The sequence below is a fragment of the Anomalospiza imberbis genome, chromosome 5 (genome assembly GCF_031753505.1).
Source record: "Anomalospiza imberbis isolate Cuckoo-Finch-1a 21T00152 chromosome 5, ASM3175350v1, whole genome shotgun sequence".
Lineage (NCBI taxonomy): Eukaryota > Metazoa > Chordata > Aves > Passeriformes > Viduidae > Anomalospiza > Anomalospiza imberbis.
The window spans coordinates 50369054-50384066 of record NC_089685.1 but is presented as its reverse complement, the minus strand read 5'-3'; the positions used below and the strand labels follow the sequence as shown (position 1 = coordinate 50384066).

General features: G+C 40.7%; 1 protein-coding gene and 1 long non-coding RNA gene across 23 annotated transcripts in view; one reads left to right on the top strand and one right to left on the bottom strand.

Annotated features, from left to right (window-relative positions):
* ABCC9 (ATP binding cassette subfamily C member 9) overlaps positions 1-15013 on the bottom strand; it is a 69646-nt gene that overhangs the window by 43691 nt on the left and 10942 nt on the right. For all 22 annotated transcript variants that reach the window (XM_068190650.1, XM_068190652.1, XM_068190656.1 and 19 more), the window contains 8 exons: positions 14021-14162; positions 13533-13654; positions 12467-12633; positions 11565-11807; positions 7329-7523; positions 4655-4819; positions 2972-3127; positions 1015-1149 (listed from right to left, as the gene is read on the bottom strand). In XM_068190650.1, coding sequence (XP_068046751.1) covers positions 1015-1149; positions 2972-3127; positions 4655-4819; positions 7329-7523; positions 11565-11807; positions 12467-12633; positions 13533-13654; positions 14021-14162 — 1325 coding nt within the window. The remainder of the gene's footprint in view (positions 1-1014; positions 1150-2971; positions 3128-4654; positions 4820-7328; positions 7524-11564; positions 11808-12466; positions 12634-13532; positions 13655-14020; positions 14163-15013) is intronic.
* On the top strand, positions 4667-5997 carry LOC137474256 (uncharacterized). The gene is made up of 2 exons (XR_010999258.1): positions 4667-4795; positions 5447-5997. It is a non-coding gene; the product is annotated as an uncharacterized lncRNA (long non-coding RNA).

Genomic DNA, 15013 nt, shown 5'->3' with positions numbered 1-15013 from the left:
TAACAATAGACAGAAACCTAAATCAGTGTATTTGCTGATGCAAGAATAATTCTGGGATCTAGTTGAGGAAATAAGTGTGATATTTATCAATGTATTTAACTGATAATTAATTTCCCCTAATCAGAAAGCAGTAATCATAAGTTTTGGTAAAATCATGAGTTTTGGTAAAATCATAATCCAAAAGATGTTATGAGTCAGAGGAAGTCAGAATAGAGCAACAGGAAAGATTGAGATTATTTCCAAAATTATGCAAAGATATGTCCTCTGCACAATTTGTATTAGTTATAAAAACTGGCACAACTCAATAGGATTGAATTGTGCTGGCAATTAGACCCATGCATCAGTAATTGGCTTACTTGAATATTAAGATAAAAAAGATCTCTAAATATTTGGCAACTTAAACATCAAAGACTTATTTAAAAAGTTCAAGGTTCACAGCAATAAAGTTAAAAATTAGACAAAGGAGCAGAAGACATTTCTAATTGGTGAACTAAATGAGACAGAAAAATAAACTTACAGCACTGAAGAATTTAGATATGAATATATAATAATCCAGCAGTGCGAACTGATTTTTAGAAAATACCAAAGCTTGGGCTGAGAGTAAAAAGTCTCTAGACTTTACAGAGGGAGGTTGTGCACATTCTTTAATACTTTCCTGCAATAATTTATCAGTCATTTGCACTGTTTGCTAACATCCCATGAAATACAACATCTGCATGTGGGAATAACACCCTTTCATGGAGTGGAATTCAGACAAAATTGTGCTAGTTGGATTAAAAATACTCTTTGCATAGAAGGCAGGTCAAGGCCCACATACTTTTTGGAGATTCTTTTCTGACAAATTGTGAGGAAGGAAGAGACGCTGAGATACAGAAAAACAGACAGGGAGGGACAGTTCAAGTGAGGGATGGCCTCCCCAAATGCACACAGTGGTTTTCACTGGCTAGAAGAACAGAACCCAGAAACCCTGTTCTCATTTCTGGATCACAAATGTCACTGAAATAATTCACTTACAAGAGTGCTCTTCTGAGCCTCAGCCAGCTTGGTGGCTATAAAGTACTGGATGGGAGCTAAGAGCACAATGACAGCAGCCCCGACCAAGGCGCTCACTCCCAGCAGGTTATACAGGAGGATCACACCCATTATTATCTGTGAAGAGAAAAGCAACACAGGAAAAAAAAGAGTAGATTTCAATATGCCAGAACCACACCAAGAGAAAAAAATGTTTGTTCTTCTAATAAACACTTAAATGGTTCATAGGAATCAGCTGAGCCCGTACTTCAGGAGGTCACATTTGGAAAGTGTGGGAAATAAACCCAGAAGCCTTTCTTTTTGACATTAACTAAATAGTTTGTGTTAGTGCCTGGTAGTTCTAATTCCAGACTGGGTTTCCACAAAACTAAAGGAGCACTAAAATGATGGTGCTTGCCCCGAGGCATTTTACAGAGCTCCTGGCCTCAAGTCCTGTTTACACTAGAGCTCCTTACCTCACTCTGGAAGCATTCAGAGGTCTTAGGGCTGTCATGGATCACAGTTGCACTGTGTTGTACTGTCCCTGTGCAACTGCAGGCAGAGGGACATGGCAGACAGGCACTGAAGCACGGAGCAGATGTGCTGGGACTGAAACAAACTGAGCTTGGGCATCAATACCGTGCAGCTCTGGAGGAAAATGCTGCCTTAGCCCTGGAAAGGGTTTGGGAACACTTCCCACAGAAGGTTACCTGAGAATGGCTGTGGTGTGACTGCTGTGATTCTGGTTCCCGAGCTCTGCTATATAAATATTTCTATTAAAAGCTCCGCTTTGTGCTAGAGTGATGTCCTCAGTGATAAAAGGGCATACAGAATTAGTTGCATATCTCATACTTTTATCTCTTAAACAAGTCTGTCTTTAAATCACCCTTCTTATTATACAATATCAGAAGTAAGAATCAATGGTGTTTAACATTTTTAAAGCAATATTTAGCTTTTCAGGCTCCTGTAATGCAAATTACCATACCTAGCCACAGCAATCAGACCACCTGTTCATTTAAATAACTTTCAAAGTATTGATAGCAACACTTCCATCCAACACTTCACAGAATATGAAACAGTGAAATGAAACCATATATGTTATTTCTAATTTCTGTTTCCATGTAGCCTTTTTTGCCTTTTTTTCATAAACTATTTCATGACACTCTAAACCCTACCCAACCCATTAACAGTAGTAATTACTGACTAATAAAATAGATTACTGATACAGTTTCAGGAAATTCAGCAAAACAGATCTACTATAAGAGTTGGTTCTACCCCTTTTAAAAATTCTTTCATGTCAGTGGGATCACTGACAGGTAAGGACCATGCCGAACACACCCTGAGCTAAAATTCTGAAGAGGCAACAGGAGTCCAAGCTTCATGGAAAATCAGCATGTCTCAGGTCATTAAGTCATTGGCATTTTTGAAGATTTCTTTCAAGCTAAATAATCTCAATCTTTCCTTCCTACAGATCTGCCTCCATTTCTTTCCCAGCCTTGTTAAGAAGCAGATGTGTTCAGTGACTCAGTTTGGTTAGAGAGCATTTGCTTAGAGAGCATTGCCAGTGCTCATGTCAGTCATGGAGCAGGATTCAATTGCTGTTGGTCCTGCAACAAAACCCAGCTACAAGTGGGCACTGCAGAAGCAATGCTTAGGGCTGATGCCAGGTGGCAAAATAAAAGCAATGGATTTGTGTCAGCAGTGGAAGAAATATGAGCAGGAAAAGGATTGCAGGTCCTCATTCTTCAAGTCACAGACATGGAAATCCTGCTAAAAAAACCCTCTCTCTTTACTGGCCCTTGGAAAGACACCTTTCTAGCGCTTGAGCCACCTTTCTGCTTGCTAATCTTAGTGGGAAGTGCAGGCTCCCCTCTGGATTTTGTAGCAGTGTCCCACACCTGCACTCTCCTCAGCCAAGCTGGAGGATCTCTGAAATCAGGCCCTTACTTGGATGCTCTACCTGAACAGGCATTGCCCACAGATTGGGGCACAGGAACAAGAACCACATTAATTGGTTGGTTTCTATGGCAACCAAGTTATTGATTTGTCCCAGTGTCATCTCTCCCATGGACAAGTTGGATGTAGAAAGCCTCAGGATCTTATTATATATCATTGCCTGTAAGAAAGGGGGAAAAAAGGAAGTTATTAAAATGATGTAATTATAAAAGAACAGTAGCAATGGGATGTTTCAAACTGCATCATCAGCCTTTACCTAGGACAGCCCTTCTCCCAGTCTCTCACCTGAGACAGAGAGAGATGGAGACAGAGTGAGAGAAAGCACAAGAGAGACAACTGACTTTAAAAAACTCCAAATCCTCTTAAAATGTTTATTGCTTAACGCAGACCTAAAATAGAACAAAAAATGACAACAAAATATCAAAATTTAGGAAATCGGCCAAAGAACCTTTTTAACAAGCATTTGGTGAGCCTGCTTTTCTGTGACACTGTCTGTCAAAGAGATCCTTGTTTCTGATAAGACAGGTAAATTCATGCTGTGAAGTTTGATCAGAGTGGGTATGTATTCCTTTGGGTTCCTCTCCATTACCTGGCCATTCCTTTCCATAAAATTTGTAGGAATTAAGGTTTAAAATTAATCAGGGCTTACATCTACTGAATTTTAAAGACAAATATTGTGAGCCCAATTTGCAGTTATGACCAAACATCAAATGCTGCAGCTTCAAGGAAGTTTTAAAAATAATTTGTCCTTTTTGACCCATTTTCTTCATGAATAAAGTATATCCTATAGAATTAATCAGAAATGCCTGGTGACTTAGATCAGCTGCATAAGCTCCTAAGAGTCCCAGTTTTGGTAAGTGGGAGTCACAAAAAGGAAATAACCAGGAGCTCTTTCATCCCCAAGTCTATACCAACTGTCCTGGGAGAAGGCAGAAAAGGTTTGAAGCAGCTCCATCAATCAGAGCAAATACAAAAAAAAAAAAAAAAAAAAAAAAAAAAAAAAAAAAAAAAGAAGCTTCCATGCTGAGATGATATTCCCATGGTTAGTTACATCTGGCAAAACATCAGTTCCTGCTTCTGGATTGCTACTGCTGCCTGTGGAGTTTGGTCTGTGCAGAGCCCTGCTACACCCCCCCACCACGTGCTGTGCTGGCTCCAGTCCATAAACAAGGCTCTCACAGAGGGTTAAGGGATGCTGGGGTTACAGACACAGCCCTGCAGATGAATCACTTCCATCCCATCCCACAGGGCTCTGTGCTAAAGGGCATAAATATCCAGAGTCACCACTCCCGATGCATGCACAGCGTTCCCATAAAACAAGGACACTCTGCACATGGCTCTGTCCACAGTCAGCAGAAGCAAACTCACAAGCAAATGAACAAAGCAGATGCAGAGCCAAAATGGCACTGCTGATCTTCATCTATCTCTCATTGTCTGCAAAGATGTGTTTTCAAATGCATGGGTTTTTATGGGTGTTAAACTTCCAACAGGTTAGAATGATGGGATTAGTTTTAACAAAAGGAATTGGTGCCAGCAGTTTGCCAGCAGTCCTTTGTCCACTTTTCTGTATAAAAATATCTTCTCTGAAACCATAATTTCAAGCTCAGTCTTCAGATGAAGGACAAGACAAATGAAAGGACAAAGCTGGAGCTGTTATTAGTGAATCTCCTGGCAGATCTTTGCTCACCAGTAAGGCACCCCGGAGGTTGATGCCAGTCTCTGTAGTGACATAGTAGGAGGCCTGCAGGAATGTCCTCTGCAGGAGAAGAGCCAGGAAGAGAAGGACTGCCAAGACATAAACATTCCTGAGGAATTCCTCTGATGAAAGGTAGGAGTTTGATGGATCCTTCACCTGAAAAGAAAGGAAAAAATGATGCAAGTGCCGTAGGAGGGATTTCATATTCCCGAGAAGCTGGAAACAGGCAAATTTAATCATTGCATGAGAATAAAACATATTGCTGGTATTATAGGAAAGTTATAGAAATCAGATTTCTCACTGACCTCTATATCAAAATCATTTATATACAAATTTAAAACTCCACTCCTGTTCCAAAGACGGAGGATTGAGATGTTTTAGCGGTTCTAAAATGATTTTGTTTTAGCAGGAAAGGAACATTAAGATCACTGTGTCTGCCTTGTCTTTAGTTTCCCCATCAAATTGAGGTGATTTGTAGGATAGAAATGCTACTCAGTAGAAAATAAAGCTCATTCCACCTGCCCCACAGAGAAGCTGCAAGAAAATATCTTTTATTATATGGGATTAGTTATTTATGTTGCATTTGCATATTATGGAAACAATTATTTCCACAAGTATAGTCTATGATAGGCATAAATTCTGAATAATATTAGACTATACATGCCAGTATTCCACACCAAATGAGATTTAAATGCCTCAATATGGAAGAGAAAAAAAAATCTTGTTTAAAGCTCTTTGTTTTCATTTTCTAGTTTTTGTGTTCACTGTTCTGCTCTGTTTCAGGCAGAAAAGGAAACAAATGTACCAAAATACTCCAAGGAAGACTGTTCCTTTGGTATTTCCGACCCAGCTGGAAGCAGGATGTACTGGAATTCTTAGAGGGAAAAAAAAAAAAAAAGAAAAAGAAAAAAAGAGAAGGAAAAAGCCAGTTCTACTGAAATATCCAGCCTGATTCTGAGATGAAAGGTATGGGCAATATAAGAAAGAAAGCAATCTGCCCAAGACTCCTTCAAAAAAGAGTTGCTTAAATGCATGAATGGTGAGATAAATACATTTGAAAACTTCCTTCTTAATATTCTGCTGCATCTAACTTCCCCTTGATTTCATAGTGGGGATATCTTTAAGAAAATAACATTTGTAGATGGCTTTTTTTTCAATGTATATAGAGTTCTCAGGAATTAAGGCAGAATAAGCATAAAATTAAATGTATTCACATTAATTGGAACTAGAGAAAATTTAAAGGAGTAATGTTTAATAGCAAGAACAACCAAGGGAAAGTTTATCAAAATCCATAAATTAAAGGCACATGCATTCTGAAATGTATCCAAGAGAAATAGTGACTGTCACCAAGCCAAGTGCTTTCAAGATCTCCAATGATTCCAGTCTTCTCTTTAGCCAATGTTCATTAAAACTTTAAAAAGCCACAACTGAAGCCACTACACTGAAGAGGACAAAAGATAAAGGAAGCAGACAAGGTATAATTCCTAAATCTGAGATCCAGAAATTATTTTCAAGCTTACTTTGTTTTTTCACCATGCAAAAAACCCCAACATTTTTGAAGGCAGAAAAGCATGCACTTTGCCTTGTAACTCTGTGGCTCATATCCTACATGTGCAGGTTCAAGGATGATAAAAAGCTTTATTTGATAAGCTGTACAATTAAACTCTCCTTCAGTGCAGTGAAAGCCTCAAGCCAAATTGAGACCACCAGTCAAGAAAATGAATGTCAGGAGTGAGCAGCCAAGAAAAAGATATGTGGATAGTGATGAGAGTCAAATACTTTATGTGGAGAGGAAAATGCTATTCTATTACATACCTATCTGCTCATTCAGAGATAAAACACTACAAAAACTGTATGGAGATGTTTCTCTGTCACAAGACAAGTGCAGGAAAATGTCATTGTCATTTCTTCTCTGCTGTCAGTAAAATAATTTTACCTGTATCGTTTCATTAGTTACTCATAAATTCTTTTTCTTGTGATAGAAAATGTTCTGTAACAGAGGCTTGCTCAGCATTTAGACGTGATCCCTGAAAGTTCAGTCTCAGTGAAACTTGAAATGAGCACTGATCTGGCATCTCTTGTGCATCTCTAGTACCAAGAACACCATTGAGTCAAATGGATACTTTTCAATTTCTCAATATGCGCCAACACAGTTCATCACAGCAGCAATCAATACAATCAGCCACAAACAGGGACTGGCTACTGTCAGCTTCCCAGTACAAAAAACAGATTTGAGAGAACTCAAAACTCTCAGTGAATTATAAACTGACAATTGGACAGGAATTAAGCAAAATTCCCAGGCTGGATGCATCACTGAGGCACCACCAGTGTGTGTCCTGCCTGAAACAAACAGGCACAGTTGAAGAGGAGCAGCAAAAATTGTTCCTTCTTCCTAGAACTACTGGGATGACTCCATCAAGACAGACAGCTGGGGAGCTGGGGGGAGCCTCCACGGCTTGTGTTCCATTCCTACCCAAGTCTGTCATTGCTCAGGTTTTTAACTTGACTGTCTCTCACAACAGAAATATTCAATTTGCTTGAGAGAAACCATGAAATAACACAGTGATGACCACAGACCTATCAAAGCATGCAGCCAGCTGTCTTAAATACCTGATATGAGTCTAAAACTACTACCAGAGCCCTTCAATCCACATTGTCAGGTTACCTTTTCTGTGGTATTTGTATTATTGGTTGTATTCTGGAAGCCCTGGACAATGCCAGAAATGCAGAGGGGCCCAGCAAAGCCCAGCAGGTCGGCCAGGTAGCGGAAGGTGCTGCTGAGCAGGATTGGCCGTCCAAAAGCGCTGTACATGGCCAACCAAATGGAAGGACTCCGGTTGGGATGGTCCTCCACCTTTTTCTGGAAAACAGAAACAGGTACCCAGTGAAATAAGAGAAGCCTCCCAGGCTTTATATGGCAACATTCCTGTCTGGATGCCCAAAAGGTTCCTGAAAGGTGGTTTGGACCAGGTGAGGCAGCAAATATGCTGTAATTATCGACAGATTTCAGACATTCTTCACAGCAAATTTCAATTCTGCCTCCTCTTGGTAACTGTGGTTTCTCACCTCTATATCCCACCACTTTCTTCAGCCTGTGAACACAGGAATGCAAGCACAGTTTATCATCCGGGCAGGCAGCCATTGTCCCTTGTCATATGTGTGCTCAGGGAAAGGTCTGACCTTTTAGCCCTTTGCTCACGTGGGTAATCCTGGTTTCACAAGCTATAAAGGCTTCTGATTGCAGGAAAAACACAGGACAACTACAAGAATATAGTTTAATTTATCTGGAATTTTTTCCATCTCTTGGATGCACTCCAGGATGACACGCTTCAACCAATCAATGATAACTGTGCTCAAAAAATGAAAGCAGCAGACCAGGATGGGACATAAGATTAAATCAAGCAAAGGTCTTTTCAAGCCTTCAGATCTGTGAATTTACACAGTATCACAGCTCTAGGCTAAAACACCAGCAGATACAGTTTTGTGTAATCAGAAGAGTTCTGGTATCTCTGAGTTCCTTTCAGTTTAACAGAGGAAGAGTTCTACTGACCAGAGCCATGCTCTGCAGCGTGCCTCCTTCCACTTCAGGCAGCAGCTTTTGACACTTTAAACAAGCATCTGTCATTTGTCAAGTAGCACAGATGCCTGCAAGTTGCAAGCCAAGCCAAGCCCTCTTGAACATTCACAGAGATATTTTAAGCACAGCCAAGGAACAGCCACCCCCTGCCGCAACAAGTTCACCAAAGAAAAAGCAAAAGTGCCTGTAACCTGCCTGGCTGCCTCATGCCTTTTTTCTCCCTCTTTTCTCAGTTTTTTTCCCTTTTATGCCATTTCCACAGTGAGAGGGCACCCCATGGTGCCAAAAATGTGCAGGTGCATCAGGTGGCTGCCAGAGACTGGGCCAGGCCAATGCCAAGGAGCTTAGGAAGGAGAAATAAGCACCATGGAGTCAAATTAGAGCTACCATTTCAGAAAGGGGTGAGAATGAAACTGCTTCCTCTGAGGAGGGAAAGAGCACAAGGGCCTCATGTGAGCCGCCCAGACAAAAGGCTCTGAATTTGTCGCCTAATGGGTTTTGAGCTTGAGTGCCCTAAAAGGATTAATCACCACCCTCAAATAAATGATTAATAACTTTAACAGCTTGAGAGGAGCTAATTTATTGGGTAAATGGCTGCCATCTTTTGGGGAAAAATTGTTATCATATTCTGGGCATTCAATTAATAGTAAATTTTTTAAATGGCAATGGTAAATCCTTATTTCCCTAACAATTTAATAGCCATTTTCACTGTTACTGCAATTCATACATTGGTCATCACTAGATGAAATCTGTTTCCTTTCCATTGGAAAAAAATACTAATTAAATTATCTAATTATTGCTAACCACTGTTTTTTCTTGGTTTTTTTTTTTTTTTTTTTTTAATCAGGACTTTGCATTAGCTGAAGTATGTAACAGGAAGAAGGGAGAAAGACCTTTCTCTAATCATAATTTCTCTTCCAGAATGATCCTTGAGTTTTATGGGCTTGCATAGAATGTTGTGGTATTAATTAACCAGTCTGGGCTGCTGTTCTCAGCTGTGCCACTTGATTAGGTTTTCCTTGTCTTTGTCAACTTCCTTTCAAATTCCTGTAATTTTCTCTACCTTTGGGCACTCCACAGTTGGAATAAAGGGCAGTGAGACAGTGCTTTGTGATAAATCAAGTCATCTGTAAGGCTTGCCTCAGTAAATATGGCAATCTGACTGTTCCCGTCGTTCTGGAGCTGGCAGTATAAGCCTGGTGCTGAAGGGCAATGCCCTGTCCCTGTGATTGACAGTTAATATAATTTCATTCCTCCTTTTCTTGGTCCTAACAGCTAAGATCCATAGTGGCACGTGAATAGCAGGCATAGGAAACTAATGGTGCTTGACTTTAAAAATTGATTTTTCTATTAAGTGCCCAAAAGAAAAACCATCAGGACAAATTATACAGGATTCAGGCTGGTGGGGTAAACCAAATGTAATATCAATGTGCTATATCTATTTTTGGATATGTGATATATGATGCACTGATATGTGTTGTGAAACATCTAGACTGCTTCAATAGAAACTGAAACAAAAGCCAAGCAACAACAGAAAGAGGACCACTTTTTTTGGGGGGGGGGGAGGTGTAAATGGAATTATGTGAGAATTTATACAATTATTTCCATTTTCATAGCATGCAGAAGAAATAGCAAGACAATGTCATGTGAGCCATCTCAAAGGCATTTCACAATACAGAGTATTCAAGGTCATGTTCAGCACCTTTCATTAAGGTGTGGGAAGAAGGGTTTGGGAAGGAACAGGAGTTTTCTCTCTGCAGGGCCATGGAGCACAGCTGAGATCAGCTATCTGCAGGCTCAGGCTGGGGTAACCCCACTTAATCCAGAGAAGGCTGTGGGGCTCCCCTCACCAGTTGCAGGAGATTAGTGTAAAATACACACTTGGCAGCAGAGACAGTGGCATATCACCTCCTCCAGACTGCAGACCACACTCCAGTCTGAAGAATTTTCCTAATTCTGTGGCTGTTTTCTGGCCCACCCAGGCACAAGCCAATGCATTTCTCCACAGGAATGAACTGCTGTGAGTCCCACTCCCTGGCTCCTTGGATTTGCTTTAGCCATTTGGTTTACTTTAACTTTATCTACAAAATACCAGTTTACTTCAGGGTTACAGCCTGTTGTTGAATAGTAGCACAAATGTGCAAGAGGTAGGCTTTAAACAACTACAGAACACAAAATACCTGATGTAAGGCAGCATCAGAAATGTAGATGAGTGCAATTGCATACATAACATTTATGCAAGTGTTGATATGTGCATGACACACACTGAGGGAAGCTACACACTGAAAGTTTGTGCTCATGCACATAAGAAATGTACATTTACCTTGCCTTTTGGCATCTGAACTGCATTTTTGTGCAGGCACAGACAGTACCTGCAGATGTGAATGAGCTACAGACAAATGCTGGCACCCAGCTGTTGTGTCTGTCATCAAGAATGGCACAGACTCAGGTCCTTGGGCCATGTAGGTGCATATCCCTCTTTTGCCTCTTTAAGTAGGGTTCAGGCACTTTAAAGAGCTGGTCTAAGGGATGCACCTCTCCCAGGCTGCTGTGAAAACCTCAGTTCCAAAAACTCAGTAGCTTTCTGCCTAAAGCAGAAGGATATTGATTTCTGGAATTGGTAATCCTCAACTGCAGAAGGAAAGAGAAGCAACCTATATCTATTAAAATATAAACAATTGTACTGATAATTGTTTCATCTCAGAAGGCACAGAAAGGAACCTGCAGCTCCATTAGCTGCTGGGAGCAAAGAGCTGCCTAAATGCATCCACAAGTTTCCCTGGAAAAGCCTGCTCTACCCAGTGAGTTTTCCCAACCATATTTTCTGTACTGGGTCTGGCTGGGGTGGAGGTAATTTTCTTCATCGCAGCCTGTATGGTTCTGTGTTTGAGATTGGTGACTAAATCACTGCTAAGACACCAGTGTTTTAGCTATTCTTGATGTGTGGTTTTGGCTATTTCTCTGTATGGAGAAAAAAAAGGTGAAGATGAGTGTTTCCAGCTGAAACTTCGAACAGAATGTCTTCCAGTTTCATAAGTAGCTAAGATTTAAACAAACCTTTCACTGTTAAAATCTAGCAAGTGATCAGTCTGTTGTGGTTTTAGTTTCCAGTTGCACTCAGTTTGGCAACTTTCTCCTGCTATAAATTCACTTAAAACCAAACAGTAACTATTGGATTGGAACTTCCTACGCCAATGTTCCACCTTGGAACAAACAGTCCTAAGTTAAAATTTCCTAAAACAAGGATTTCATGAAAGCTGAAGAAATTCAAAGTGACACTTTGGCTTTCTAGGGCCGAACAGTGACATGGACATCTGTTATTACCTTTTGTTCCTCATAGGCTTCTTTGAGACAGACATAATTCGTCAGTGCTCTCATTGCAATTGGGAGCTTCCCAATGGCCTTCAGGTCCACAGGTTTCTTGTGAGCAGAAATAATGAGAGTGTTCATCCACCAATAAGTTGCCTTTGAGAGCAAATTGACAAACGGCTGCAGGAACCTCACCCCCAGATCCTGCAGATCCTCTGGAGGCTTTACTTTCTGAGGGTTCATGAAAAACACATACCTCTGCAGAGGAGAAAACAGACAAACATGGGCTCAGAAATTATCTTATTGATAGTAATTTTTTAGTAAAAACTATGTGCAAGACAACCACAAATTTGCGTTTAAAGGTAATTATATGTTGAATTTAAATATAAATTTGTGTGTAAATAGGAGCATTTCTATTTTGACAGATAACTGGCAAACAATTGAGCAACATGGAATGCAGATACTGTTCTGAACCCTACCAGTACCACCTATCTCAAGCCAAACAACAGTAGAAATGAAGTCTTGTGAACTAATTTTATTATAAGTTATTATGGGTAAGAACATATGCTAACTTAAAGATTCACTACATAAATAGCTCATCAGCACTAACACAGCACATGTTTTACAGATTGCATCCACCTATACCCTCCTCATGTGCACAAATATGCATCCATCTACACTTTATGTAGATAGATGCACGCAGGCATGCACACACACCAAGCCCAGGGGATACATCAAGGACACACATTTTAAAGAGATTTAAATCACCACTGATATCCACAGAATTAACCAAACCTTTATGGCTAAGCTAAACCTGGGCCTAAACTTGACACAAGCCAGAGTTCCTGGGACTAAGGAGCCATCTTCACCCCCATGATGCCACTGATATTTTTCCAGATCCTGAAGAAGGCACATACCCGGACTCGGATGACATTGATCTCCACAGCCATCAGCAGCCCATAGAGGATGACCATGATTCCAGTGATGCAGAAACGCAGCTGAGAAAAAGGCACCCCGTCCTGGCAGTATCTGACAAGCTTGATGGTTTTGGTGACAAAGGCCATTATCCAGTAAAGGAACAGGGCTGTAAAACAGGTGCACATGCATAGTTTAAAAATATATTAGGAAATAAGTGTAACTACAGCATTTTAGTTTCCATGGCTTGATACACTGCAGGCAGAGTGATCCTCTATGTCACCAGCCCCTGTTTTCTTTCCTGGGCCACAACCCTTCAAACAGATCCACAATGGCAGATCTTCACACAGGTACAAAAGTCCACTGAAGGAGACTTAGTCTGAAGGAGAACTTTGTTCTTATAGTGAAGGAAAAGGCACACAACTTAACAGAAGTCATACTGCCTCTTAGAAAAAGCAGGGTGCATCCCAAGTGAGAATACAGAATTGTGCTCATTTTGAAAAAGAGTTTATGGAATTTAGTGTTAGCCTGCATCCTGGCTGGTCTCTGTCAGGGCCTTGTTTAGGTGGATGAGTTACAGGCAATTTGGACAATATACTTGTATGGAACATTATTCAGCCATGTCTGGTCTGACCATCTCCTGACTGAGAGAGCAGATGGGATAATCTCAGAATCAGATGCAAAAGATGTTGAGAAAGAGCAGCATCTGCACAGGAGTTTGTGGTCACATTATTATTCCAAGTGGCCTTTTGAAATAGCCCTTTTGAATACAGACAAGTTTTTCCTGAAAATTATCATCAGTGTTAAAAAAATACCTAAGAGCTCGTGATAGACATTACACAGGCATGCATGGCTTTCTCTTTTGTAATAACTTTTTTAAGTAGTTTTCAGTGTGTACCTTATGAAAGGTGCAATAACTTCTATGATACTATCAGTTGCAAGAGCAGAGTTATTCCTCTTTGTTTTAATATTCTCACACATTTCACCATCCTCCGCAACCTATACAAGCTGATTTTGGGTAAAATACTGGGATTTGTAAGAGCACATAAATATCAGACTTAGACTTACCCAGCAGTAACTTTGGAAAGTTGGATGTTTCAATATTATGGTAATAGACTATGGATACAGTGGCAGCCACAAATCCCATTATAGCTGGTAGAAAGAGATGCAGGTGGCGAGATTTCATTTGTCTGAAAATAAATATGGTATAAATTAGTGAATTTGGTGCCTTTTTTTCACCATTCTGTGAAACCATAGGTGTTCTGTTAATCTATTGAAGAGGACAAACATGAATTTCCTAGAGACAAAAAGATTTTTGTCCGCATGAGTACTTAACTTTGATCAGTATTTGCTTGCCATTATAGCTTGAGAGAAGAATAAATGCCAAGAACAATGGCTTCACCTTCATCCCATTAAAACCTGGACAGTTCCTGAAAGGATTCTATGAGCTTTTTGGGGGGAACCTCCTCAAGCCTTACTAGCCAGCCCATCAGACATTAACACTGTCCATTAACAAATGCAATCAGTGTGGTTATCCACCAAACTCTGATACTTACGTGTCAGAAACAATCCCCTCTGCTATTTCACACACGTGCACGAACAGCAGGGTGAACGTCAGGATCCACCGAAGGTTGTGCCCGGGGAAGTGCAGCCAGGTATTGTGGTGAATCTGCACTTTGGAGCTCTGGCTTCCCCAGCCTGGGAAATGATAGCAAGGAAAGAGAAAGGTTATCTCACAGCAAGTCAGTGACTGATCTGCTTATCAATTTTATGGGCCACACTTACATGCCATCAGTACAAACTACAGACTACAGGGCTGCTGTACTAAAAAGATGACCCAGGAGTGTCTCAGTTGCCCAGTAACTTAAATCAAACCCTGAAGACAATGAGACAACACTTTTTTCAAATTACAATCAAAGTCCTTCCTGACCAAGAAAAATGAAAAGAAAACAACAAAAAAACCCACCCCAAGTGGCACCCTCAGACAACAGGGAACAACAGAGCTGAAGTGATGGCGTCCTCACGTCTTTCGCAGTCACAGAAAGAGCGGGAAAAATTTCCAACTGATATAAAAGTTTCCTCCTCAAATGAGGCCTCAAAGAGATGCATTTACTTGAAACAAGTAACATTTATTATCTGTTTCAGGGGTTGGGAGCACAGTCTGAGTGGAGGCTGAACAGTGATTTCACAGCTTCTCTCCCTCAGGTGCAGCCCAGGCCACTGCATTCCTGGCCCCTCAGAGCGCCCCACACAGCGCCAGGACTCAAATTAATCAACAAATTCAACTTGAAGCCAATTTCCCTGTCATCACCTCAGATGTCGCCTCCCCTTTCCAGGCAAGATCCTCTCTGAGGCCAGCAACCCAGCAAGAGGTGGGACACAGAGTATAGTAAAAAGTGCAGCAAACCCCAGATGCTGGGATGAAATGATGATGTCTGGCTCCGGATCAGAAGGCTGAAGGATCTGCTTTATTAAAACTATAATATATTACATTAATATACTATTTAAAGAGATACTATACTTTTCTACATACTTACTTACCTAACTAA